Consider the following 13124-nt stretch of genomic DNA (forward strand, 5'->3'; position numbering starts at 1 on the left):
ATTAGCCCAAGAGACAGAAAGGCCCACATAAACCAGGGACTTCCTCAACCTGAGACTGGAAGAACTAGATGGTGCCCAGTTGCCACCAATGACCACCCTGACAGGGAACACAACAGAGAGTCCTTGATGGAGCAGGAGAAAGTTGTGGTCCAGAACTCAAATTCTAGTAAGAAGACCAAACTTAATGGTCTGACTGAGACTAAAGCAACCCCGGAAAGCATGGCGCCTGGATTCTCTATCAGCCCAGAACTAAAACAATTTCCGAGGCCAACTCTTCAGACAGGGATTGGACTGGACTTTGGGACATAGAAGTGATGCTCGTGAGGAGTGTGTGTCTTAGATCACATGAATACAAGAGACTAAACAGGCAGCTTCTTTCCATTGGTGAGATGGGAAAGCAGAGAGGGTTAGGAGGTGGTTGAATCAACATGGGGAAACGGGTAGAAAGGAGGAATGTGCTGTCACAGTATGGGGAGAGCAATTCGAGTCACATAACAATGTATGTATAAATTTTTGTATGGGAGACTAATTTGAAATGTAAACTTCATTTAAACTGCAACAATTAAAAAAAATGTATCTTAGCAATTTGTGTTTGGTTTGTTTGTTGCCCTTTAGAAGGTCTTTGACAGTGTTTTGCTCTTTGCTACATGTGGAAATGTATGTTCTTCCAGACATTGATGCAGGTGACTTTCACATTGACTTTGAGAAAATTGTAACAGGAAACTTTTATTGAGCCCTTGCCTTGTGCCAGGTGCTCTGCTATGCCGTTTTGACACAGATTATCTCATTTAATCCTCACAATAACCCTAGGAGATTATAACCCCTTGTGGCGCAGTGGTTAAGAGCTACGACTGCTAACCAAAAAGACTGGCAGTTTAAATCCACCAGCCGCTTTTTGGAAGCCCTATGGGGCAGTTTTAGTCTGTCTTATATGCTTGCTGTGAGTCGGAATTGACCCGATGGCAATGGGTTTGTATTCTGTTTTGTTTTTAGAAATAAGAAAACTTGGGTTTAGAGTCAAGGATAACACAACTATTAGGTGGTAGGTCCTAGACCCAAGCTCAGACTTTCTGATATCAAAGCCCAAGCTCTTACTGTACCATACTGCCTCTGCCTCACAGTGTAATTGCATATGGAAGTGTTTACCTTAGAATACTAATGAAGGAGGATTCAAAATTGAACATTTTTGAACATTGTTCATTTTTATTTGGTTTTACCTATCATAAAAAAAACGTGGGAACTACATTAAAAAAAGTGAATTTTTTTCCTTATGTTTTGGTATTTTCAAGATATTACTTAGAGTCAGAAAGAGAATTTATTTTAAAGAAGTAATTTTTTCCTGAAAATTGACATTCAGGGTTTGCAAACTGAAAACTTAAGTTTATGTTTAATGGAATTTAAGAACTTCAGCATGAATCATGGTCAAAACATTGCAATCTTTTTTGAAATTACAAATTTATGAAAAATATAATTTCATTGAGCTTGAGGCAGTTCAGCCATGATGAATATAGTCTCCATTTGTCCTCTCTTCAGTCATCTTGTCCAATATGAATACTTTGTGAAGAAATCAACAAAACTGTTGCTTGCTAACAGTTTTAAAGGCCTGTTGGATGAACTAAACACCAGCTTCTAAATAGATAGAATTAGTTTCTTTATTTAAAAATAATTTCAAAGGAGTCGGAAGACAGTCCTGATGAGCTACTTCCAAAAGGTCACAGCCTTGAAAACCCTATGAAGTTCAATTTTTTTTAGTATCAAAAAAGAATAATCATCATCTACAATTTTATCGTTGTAATCTACAAGGCTTTTCCAAAATTGTTATATAAATGATCACATTTCTTACCTCACAGTGCAGGAATTAGCATATTATGCAAGATCCATGATTTAGTCCAGTTAATATCCCGTGTCTCAGCAGGAATCATCAAGGAATTAGTTGTGGAAGGGCATACTTGCTCTCCTTGATGGCAATAAACATTAAGACCATAATGAAAAACTTCTCAAAAGAGAAATTCATACACCAGTGTTCGTTTCCTGATCATGTCTGCTGTCATATATGTTCAGCGTTACCAGCGGTCTTCAGTTTACCAAACCCACTAATGAGTTCTCAATCCTCATACTCAACCCTTCAGCCTCATCAGACCCTAGCTTATCCTTCTTAGATACTTTTTGAGCACTCCTTGAAATACCTTTTTGGTTTGGCTCTTAGGCTACCATGCTTTCCTGATTTTCCTTCTGATTTCCTACCAATACTTCTCTGTCTCATTATCTGACTTACCTTCTTTCCACCCTCTAAATTTTGTAGTGCTTCAGGACTCAGTGCTTGGGTCTCCTTTCTTTATTTACAGTTTATTCAGTGGGCCATCTTACCCAGTTTCCATACCTTTAAATACCATCTATATGCTGAGACTTCCAAATGTATCTCTTTAGACCCACCTCTCTGAGCTCTAGCCTCATATAACCAGTTAGATGTTTGACATAAACACTTGACTATATAATGGCATTTTATACTTAGCATGCTCAAAAAGATACGAGAAAAAACCTTGATTATCACTCCACACAGGGACAGATTACCCAAAGATGTGGTGAAACCCATGTGAAATTGTATGCTCCAGATTAGTAAGTAAACATAATTAAACCCATGCATACTTTGCTTACTGTAAGCCTGTGCATACCTTGCTTACTGGTTAATCCACCCCAGACTCCACCCCACAACCTACCCCACAGTCTTCCCCTCAGGTAAGAAATCTAGGTGTTATCTTTGATTCTACTCTTTTCCCTAACCCTTCATATTCATTTAGCAAGTTTTGTTACATTCCAAATCTAACCATTTCTTACCACCTTCATCATCACCACCATCACCCAGACTACTGCAATAGTTTTTTGCTGGTCTATGCTGCTACTCTTGAACCTACTCAGTTTTATTGTAGCTAGGGTAGTCTTTTGAAATGTTAATTCTATTGTCATTATCTTGCTCAAGATCCTTCAATAACTTCCCATCATATTTACAATAAAATCCAAACTCCTTACCATGGCTTACAAGCTGCATCATCTGCCCTTTCCCTCTCTCACCAACCTCATCACCTACCACTCATTACCTAGCTTATTCTACTGTAGCCAAACCTACCTCCTTGCTCTTCCTGGAATACACCACGCTCCTTTGCTGTCCTTTTGGCCTTTGCATTTTGCTATTCCCTCTGCCTGAAGTACTCCCTAGAGCATCACATAGCGTGCTCTTTCACTTTATTTAGGTGTTAGCTGAGATGTCATAATACTTTTCTTGCATAATACTGCCTTCAGTCATTCTTTTAGCTATCTCCGGGTTTGTTGTTTATCGTGTCTCCTCTAGATAGAAGCATAAGCTTCATAAGGGCAGGAACTTGTTCTGTCTTAATCCCCAGTGGCTAGAACAATAACCAAAACCAGTTGCCCTTGAGTTGATTTGACTTATGGCAACCCCATGTGTGTCAGAGTAGAACTGTGCTCCATAGAGTTTTCAATGGCTAATTTTTCGGAGGTAGATCACCAAGCTTCTAGAAACGCCTTTGGGTGGGTGGACTGGAACTGTCAGTCTTTTGGTTAGCAGCCAAGTGTGTTAACTATTTGCACCACCCAGGGACACTGCCTAGAACAATATCTGACACGTAATAGATACTTACCAAGACTTATTGAACGAATGAATGCACTGTTTTAATGAGAACAGCTAACTTACTGACAAATTGAGTATCCTTTTCTCATGTTAAATTTTCTATAACCTTTCTACAGTACTTGACGCTATGTATTTTGCCATTACCCTCCTCTTCTGATTTCTCTTTTCCAGTACAATCAATCAACTCCCACATCGATATCTCATAGACCATATCCTATAGGTTGCCAACTCATGTTAATTCTTCCATTGTATAAACCATTAGCATTGCCATCAAGTCTATTCCAACTCATAACGACCCTATAGGACAGAGTAGAACTGCCCCATGGGGTTTTCAAGGAGTGGCTGGTGGATTCGAACTGCTGACCTTTGGGTTTAGCAGTTGGGCTCCTAACCACTAAGCCACCAGGGCTCCTTCCATTGTATATTGACTCAAATCCATGCCTTCTCTACTGAGTTCAGACCTTTAGTATCTCTTACTATTTGATTGCAGTAATAACGTCCCTGCTTGTCTTTTTGTCTTACTCAATGCATCCTCTACGTTATCATAAAATTGAACTCTTGTAGATATTATTTACCTTTGTATCTGTTGCAGTACTTTTTTTTTTTTTTTTTTTTAAATGGCAGGCGCTCAGTGAATGTTGAATGAATAGTCCTGTATTTCTGGAAAGTAGGACTGGTGGGCCATGTGATTATTTTAATGACTGTAATTCTTCGAAAATAATTTATGCTTAAATAAGCCCCCTTCTTCCTTTATTAGAAAGACTAACAATTCTTTGTTCTACATTGTTTTTTATGAACTATTTAAGTGACTATAATCACATAATGTACTATTAGAGTATTTCACACTAGAGTGTTTTTTGTTCTAATAGAATTAGACTAGTATCTATACTTCTCTATTAAAACAATCCTTCCTTTTCTCTTAAGCTAACATCTCCAGTGAATATTGAATTGCTGAGGAATTTGGGAAAAGACACCTGAAGTTTCCATTCCATGGATCCCTTGGGTGCACCTTCCCAGTTTGTGGATGTGGATACACTACCAAGTTGGAGTGACTCATGTGAAGATGAATTAAATTCTTCTGACGCTGAAGCTGAAAAATTACAGGAAGATGCTATTAGATCACCTTTTCCTTATAATAAGGATATCAATGGAAAAGTGGTTCTTTGGTAATTCTTTGATTAAATTCTGGCATAATGTGGTAACACTTTCATATAATTTCTTCTAAACGTTTTTCTTATAAGCCCTAGAATTGTTGAAATACTACTTTGCATATATTCCTAACAGCTTCACTGAGGTATAATTAACATATAATGAACTGCACATATTTAAAATATACAATTTGATAAATATACACACACATACTATGAAATCATCACCACAATCAAGCTAACAAACATATCCATAATCACCTCCAGAAGTTTTCTCATGTCCTTTTATAATCCTCCCTCCTGCGCCCGCATCCCCAAGCAACCACTTATCTATCACTGTAGATTAGTTTGCATCTTCTAGAGTTTTATATAGATGAAATCATGTGCTTTTTGTGTGTGTGGCGGGGGGAGGTCTGGCTTACTTTAATATTCATATATCAGTAGTTCATCATGTTGCATATATCAGTAGTTCATCATTTTTTAACAGCTTTATTGAGCTATAATTCATATACCATACAATTCACCAATTTTAATTGTATGATTCATTGTTTTTTAGTATAGTCACAGAGCTGTGCAACCGTCATCACAATCAGTGTTAAAACATTTTATCACCCCAAAGAGAAACTGTATACCCATTGGCAGTTACTTTCCATTTTCCCGAATATCCCCAGCCCTAGGCAACCACTAATCTACTTTCTGTCTCTATTATGTTTGCCTATTCTGGAAATTTCCTATGAATATAATCGTACAATATGTGGTTTTTTGTGACTAGTCTATTTATTTAGCATAATGTTTTTAAGATTCATTCATGTTGTAGTATGTATTAGTGCTTCACTCCTTTTTATGGCTGAATAGTATTCCACTGTATGAGTATACCATATTTTATTAGTTGAGCATTTGGGTTGTTTCTCCTTTTTAATTTTTATGAATAATGCTGCTATGTCTAAATTCTGTTTAAACCGACTACTTTCAGCTCTATAAATAGGCAGTGTTACAATGAAAGAGATAATAGGTAAGACCCAAAAGAATACGGACAGTTTTGTCAAGTTTGTGGTTGTAGCGATTGCATTAAAGATCTAAAATGCCAGATAAATATCTCTGAGTTAGGACTTTTTCTTCTACTGTTGGTTAGCTTGTGAATTAGCAAAACCGAGGTGATGAAGGGCATGCAGATAAGATGTTTCGGGAGAAGCAGAAACTTTCTTATCCCCCTCCTTTTCCCCACACCTGCTCTTTACTTATTTATTGTGTTTCTTTCAGGAAAGGAGATGTGGCAATACTAAACTGTACAGCCATTGTGAATACTAGCAATGAGAGTCTCACTGATAAGAATCCTGTGTCAGAAAGTATCTTCATGCTCGCGGGGCCTGATTTGAAGGAGGACCTCCAGAAGCTTAAAGGTAAGTCTTCTTAAGCATATTATTGCTTAGGAAATGTTTATTTTGATGTCCTCCACCTTGAAAAAGCATGTTTTGAGTTTAAAGAGAAACTGCTGTAGATGTAGCTGTTGTTCTTTTGTTCAAGTTAAAGAAAAACAGCATTTGAAAACTCCACAACGTGTTAAAAGCTGAGCTCCAAGACTTTGCTGTCCATTAAACTCCTGTCATGTTCCTACGTTTTGAAGTGGCAATCATTGTAGCCAGTTGGATCTTAGGTAGCATATTCCCAGCTATATGCTTTCTTACACTCATAAACCTTATATCCTTCATCTCCATCTAAACTAAAAAGCTTTCATTGTGATATGATATTGATAGAGAATGTTTTATATACTTCTGGACATGGACTGTTGCCCTTTTGAAGTTAAAATGTCTTTTAAAACCAGAGTGCATAGTAAGAGCAAATATGTTCTCAGTTTTCTACTTGCATATTTTTACCAGAACATTCTTCTGGGAATATTCCTTAGGAAATGGGAATAGGAAGAGTCCTGTTGGTTCAGAATCTTGTTTGCCCTTATTTGCATTCCTTTTTTGTTAATCACCAACTTAAAAACCCTTGTTATGGTTATTTGAGCCCAAGTGGAATATTATGAAATTTAGTCGTCCCATTTTATAAAAAGTATGTATGAAATTAGTGTTTCTTAAAATGTAAACAGCAAATCCTACCTGTATAAAATCTTGCTTTCCTTGACTTTCTCCATTTAGTACTGATAACGGGTTTCTAATCTAATAAAGATATTAGAATTTGAACAGGAATACTTCCTGCACTGGCTACATGAAAGAAGGGATAGGGAGAGAAGAATTTCATAAACTGAACTTTGACCACAAGGGCAGTCAAAATGACCAGTTGGCAGGAGTTAACTCTGACTCGTGGTGATCCCATGTGTGTCAGAGTAGAACTGTGCTCCGTAGGCTTTTCAACTGCTGATTTTTCGGAAGTAGATCGCCAAGCATTTCTTCAGAGTTGCCTCTCAGTGGACGCAAACCACCAACCTTTCAGTTAGCAGCCGAACGCATTAACTGTTTGCACCACCTGGGGACTCCAGAGGAAAAATAAAAGCCCTCAATTCAGCTACAAAGAAAGCTGCTATGAGGAACGTGGCAGAAATTAGAAAGGCTATTAGAGAGAGTACTGGGAAGTTTTTCAGTAAAAGTAATAGAAACACTGGTCTGGAAAAAGTTGTACTAGCTTTGTGTTTGTTTACAAGTATTTTCACATACAAGGAGCTCTGGTGGCACAGCAGTTAAGAGTTCAGCTGCTAACTGAAAGGATGATGGTTTGATCCCACCAACCAGTCCATAGGAAAAAAGAGCTGGTGATCTGCTCCCGTAAGGATTATGGCCTAGGAAACCCTATGAGGGGGAGCTACTCTGTCCTGTTGGGTCAGTGTGAGTCAGAATCAACTCTACAGCACACACAACATTTTCACATATACCTTAATGATATACTTACTGATAATAATAAAAATAAAAAAAATTTAACACAAGTGTACAAATAAAAGACAAGCCCTAGTGGCACAGTGGTTAAAGTGCTCAACTGTTAGCCACAAGGTTAGGGGTTCGACCCACTAGCTGCTCCACAGGAGAAAGATGTGGCGATCTGCTTCTGTAAAGATTACAGCCTTGGAAACCCTGTGGGGCAGTTCTATTCTGTCCCGTAGGATCGTTATGAGTCGGAATTGACTCGACGGCAACATGTTTGGTTTAGGTTTTTGGTACAATAAAACCTCAGGAGTAACAACATGTGTTTGAGAGACTCCAAAATGGGGATCATATTTTAAATCTTTTACTAACTGTGTGACTTAAGGCCAATTAGTTTGTCTCTGAGCCTGAAATTGCTGATTTCTGAGATGATGATGATAATAATAGTACCTACCTCAATTCCTGACACATAGCAAGAGCTCAATAAGTATCTGAGAGATGGAAAAATGAATTTGTAAGGACTAAACATAAAATGGACATTAAGTGCTTGGTACGTCCTAAATGTTGAACAAATGATGTTAGTGTTAACTATTAGGCATTGCTTGTCCTTTTCAATGAATCAGTGCCAACTTGAAGAGAGTTTATTAGTGATGCACTGAAGAGCTGAGTACTTCATCCTGTCCCCTTTCTATGTTTTTGTTAATAACTTAATAGTGATTACGAAATATGACTTAATCAAATTTGTAGATGATAGAAAGCTGAGAGGGGCAAGAGAAGACATCAGATGATAGACTAAAGTTTTTTAAATATCTGAACAGACTAGTAGTCTGAGCCAAAAAATGAAAAAGTTTACAGGGATGAATATAAAAGTCTTCCAGAGCTTTCGAAACATTAATTACCCAAGCTCAGGATGAGGGAGCCCAGTTTGACAACCCTTCTTATGTAAGTAAAGATTTGCCATCTCAGTAAAATGGCATTGTCATCCATTCCGTTGTTCACGCAAGAAGCCTTAGTGGTAACACTTCCTCTTCATTATCCCCCACATAAAGTTCGTCATCAAGTCCTAAATATATCTTGAATCTATTTCTTTCCGTGTCTACTGCCTTCTTCCTAGTCAATGCTACCATCATCTGCCCAGACTATAGGTATAGCTTGCCAGCTGATCTCCCTACAGCCACTTTTTTTCCCTTAAAACCATGCCAACACATTAAGCAGTAAGTGTTTTGCTTTTTATTTTATTTTAGGTTTTTTTTTTTTTTAAACTTAGATGAAGGTTTACAGAACAGACTAGCTTCTCGTTAAACAGTTAATACACATATTATGACACTGGTTAACAATCCCACAACATGTCAGTAGTCTCCCTTCTCGACCTTGGGTTCCCTATTATCAGCTTTCCTGTCCCCTCCTGCCTTCTAATCCTTGCCCTTGGACTGATGTGCCCCTTTAGTCTAGTTTTGTTTTATGGGCCTGTCTAATCTTTGGCTGAAGGGTGAACCTCAGGAGTGACTTCATTACTGAGCTAAAAGGGTGTCTGAGGGCCATACTCTTGGGGTTTCTCCAGTCTCTGTCAGGCCAGTAAGTCTGGTCTTTTTTTGTGCATTAGAATTTCTTTCTGCGTTCTTCTCCAGCTCTGTCCAGGACACCTTCTATTGTGATCCCTGTCAGAGCAGTCAATGGTGGTAGTCAGGTGCCATCAAGTTGTACTAGACGCAGTCTGGTGGAGGCTGTGGTAGTTGTGGTCCATTAGTCCTTTGGACTAATCTTTTCCTTGTGTCTTTAGTTTTCTTCATTTTCCCTTGCTCCTGAAGGGTTGAGACCAATGGAGTATCTTAGATGGCCACTCACAGGCTTTTAAGACCCCAGATACTACTCACCAAAGTAGAATGTACATTTTCTCTATAAACTATGTTATGCCAGTTGAGCTAGATGTTCCCTGAGACCATGGTCCCCTCAGCCCAGTAATTTGGTCCCATAGGGAGTTTGGATGTGTCTATGAAGCTTCCATGACCTTTCCTTGTACAAGTTGTACTGGCTTCCCCAGTATCATATACTGTCTTACCTTTCACCAAAGTTACCGCTTATCTATTATCTATTCAGTGTTTTTCCATCCCCACCCCTTCCCTCCCTTGTAACCATCAAAGATTGTTTCTTTTTGTGGTGTTTTGCTTTTTAAGTTGTAGATTCCATCTTATTGCTCTCCTGCTTCATACCCTTCAGTGGCCTCCTGTTCAGTTTGGAATACAATCCTAACTTCTTCATCTGGTCTTCAAAGCCTTGGAAGAGCTCATTCATTTATCTCTAGGCTTACCCATGCCCCTCTTTTCCTTCCTGACAGCACTGGAGCCCAGCTGATCTTCTCTTAGTGCCTTGTCAACCAAGCTTCTTTTCAATTTTGCATTTGCTGTTCTTTCTTTCATTTGTCAGCCCTTACTCACTCTTAAGTCTTGGCTTAAATCTCTTCCTCAAAGTCCTATTTCCTTTTACTTCAGAATAGATTAATATCCCCGTGGTATATGCTTTTACATACCTTTATCACAATTGTAATTTAGTAAATTGTGTAGTATGCGATGTCTGCTGTGTCCTCTGTTAAACTGTAAACTCCATGAGGACGGGAACTGTGTACCTTTTATTGGCCTTTTGTGTCCAGTACCAAAAACAGTTAAGGCATCCTTGAAGTAGCTGATAATGAATGAATGGAAATTCCTTGGGATTTTAATTAAATAGACTTAGAGTTGATAATGCATTGTTTCTAGTGAAGAAAACTAATGATATCAGACTACATCATTAAAAGTATAGCATCAAAGTCAAAAGAGGACTTGGTTTATTTTGTCCTGCTAGGAACCCATGGTGTACTGTGTTCATTTTTTTATTACTACTTTTTAAGAGTGATAAACTGGGGTACACCTGAAAGAAAATGATTAGTATGGTAGGTAGTGTGGAAACAATATTATTTGAAGGAATAGCTTAAAGAACTAGGGTTAGCATAGAGAAGAGAACAGTTGGGGAAACAGTTTTCCTGAAATGCTTGATAAAAGCATCACAATGAAGAAAGAGATAATTTTGTTATATTCCTAGGATCATTGACAGGAAGACACATAAGTGTTCATTTCAATTCAGTTAGGGAGACGTTTCTCAGCAATAGAGCCTCCTAAAAATGAAACAGGCAGAGTTGGCTTATTGTATCCAAATTAAAAAAAAAAAAAGATCAGTCCTACATTCACTCTTTGAATTTAGGAATTTTATGAAACTAAAGATACAAGGGGTTTTTGTTGTTGTTGTCATTATTGCTGTTTTGGGTAAGAATGTATGGTAAGAGGATTAAATTGACAGATGCTTTTCAGCCTGAAAGACATAACCCACCTCTCTGCTTGCTTCCAGGTAAGAGTATGTGTATTGCAGACCCACATTAACATGGGCTGGAGTATCTGCATGTGCAAAGTTAGGAGAAAAATATTTTTTATTTCAATAGAGTCACCAGACAGTTTTACTGGTTACATATTCTATGTTACACAGTGTTTAAATATGTGACTTGATTCTTGTACAGGTAGCATTCTTTTTGGTAAATTATTAATTGCCGTTGGGTTTTTTAATGTGGATGGTAGGATTTGAAGAGAATAGTAAGTGACGCCCAGAAGTTCTAACTAGTCTTTAATACTCACATACTCAAATTATCATTGCAACAGTGCTTCTTAGGAAAGAGTTAAAGGTAAAAGGATTAAAGTAAAGGATTATCCAGGTATAAAAGTCATGCTAGATACTGAGTTATGACCAGGGATGATTTTATTCGATGAATTCATATTTATTTTACAAGAATTAAAAATACTAAAAGGAATATATTTTAAATGTTTGTAATGATTCAGGCTTTAGGATAAGAAGAAATTTGGGCTAGAAAGAACAAGTGAAAGATTGGGAAGCAATACAAGAGCACTTATCATGACTGTGGTTCTCTAGTCTAGGGTCCAGAGTTTTCGTTAACAATTATTAGAGGAAAGATGTAATCCAAAACCAAAATATCCAGAACACTGAAACTTCTTTTTGTTTCTGGACTCTGACCTGAGACCTTCAGGACTGATTCTGCAAACTGATTTCTCAAATCCATGTGTGTTTTCTTGCTTTTTTTTTTCTTAAATCTAAGTAATATATTTATATGGTTGCTTTTAAATAATTATTTTTTAGTTACAGAAGCACTAAATGTGAATTATAGAAAATTACATGCGATTCAACAATAATAGTTGGAGATAGTTTCAGTAATGGATAGGACAGCTAGACAGAAGATCAGTTACGAAATATAAGACTTGAACAACAGTATACACTAACTAGACCAAACAGACAACTACAGAACACTACCCAACAATGACAGGATACCCATCTTCTCAAATGCACGTAGAATAGTCTCCAGGATATGCTAGGCCATAAAACAAACCTCAGTAAATTTAAAAGGATAAAAATAATACAAAGTATGTTCTCAGAGATTAGAAATTGATAGCAGGAAATGTTTGGAATTCTCAGAAAAAGTGGAAATCAAAAATTACGTTCCTAAATAACCAATGAGTCAAGGAAAACAATAAAAATGGAAAATCAGAAAATAGTTTGAGGTGACTGGAAATCAAGACACAACATACGAAAACTAATGGGATGCACTAAAGCAGGATTTAGAGGGAAACTTACAGCTATAAATGCCTACATTAAGAAAAATCTGAAATCAATAACCTAACTATCTACCTTAAGACAATAAAAAAAGAAGAGCAAACTAAAAATAAAAAACAGGCAGAAGGAAAGAAGTAATAAAGAGTAGAGCAGAAATTAATTAGAGGATAGACAAATAGAAAATCAATGAAACCAAAAGGTGGTTCCTTGAAAAGATCAATAAAATTGGCAAACCTTTAGCTAAATTGATCAAGGAAAAAAAAGACTGAAATTACTAGAACCAGACATGAAATGGGGGGACATTATTACCACGTTTTAGACTAGATTCTATAGAGAAGCAAAATCAGTGAAGCGCATATATACATATATAGAGAGAGTAATTTTATATCAAGGAAATGGCTCACACAGTTGTAGAGGCTGGAAAGTCCCAATTCCATGGGCTCGAGGCTTCTCCCGACACACGTAACTGCAGGAGCAGGTGGACCTAAGATCAGCAAGTGAGACAGCAGACCTCTGGCTCACAGGCTGCGGAGGCCCACAGATCCCAAGATCAGCAGATAAGCTGCTAGCTCAAGTCCAAGAACCGGAGGTCATATGAGGAGCCAGCTGTAGGATCCAGAGTGAACAAAAGCCAGCGAGCTTTGCCAGAAAGTCCATATATATTGGATGCAGGCCACACCCCCAAGGAAGCTCCCTTTCAAGTGATTGGCTGCTCATAGCAGATCTCATCATGGAGGTGGTTATATTAGATCTCATTGTTGAGATGATTACATCATTACATAGCTGCCAAACTACATCATAACTGCCAAACCACTGAGAATCATG

General features: G+C 37.7%; 1 protein-coding gene across 9 annotated transcripts in view; it reads left to right on the forward strand.

Annotated features, from left to right (window-relative positions):
- Positions 1-13124, forward strand: part of GDAP2 (ganglioside induced differentiation associated protein 2) — a 115370-nt gene that overhangs the window by 30717 nt on the left and 71529 nt on the right. For all 9 annotated transcript variants that reach the window (XR_002824691.1, XM_023734863.1, XM_023734864.1 and 6 more), the window contains 2 exons: positions 4571-4812; positions 6055-6194. Coding sequence is in view for 8 of the 9 variants with exons in the window: in XM_023734863.1 (XP_023590631.1) it covers positions 4637-4812; positions 6055-6194 (316 nt within the window). In the remaining variant the exon portion in view is untranslated. The remainder of the gene's footprint in view (positions 1-4570; positions 4813-6054; positions 6195-13124) is intronic.

Source organism: Trichechus manatus, unplaced genomic scaffold (assembly GCF_000243295.1).
Source record: "Trichechus manatus latirostris isolate Lorelei unplaced genomic scaffold, TriManLat1.0 scaffold00073, whole genome shotgun sequence".
Taxonomy (NCBI): domain Eukaryota; kingdom Metazoa; phylum Chordata; class Mammalia; order Sirenia; family Trichechidae; genus Trichechus; species Trichechus manatus.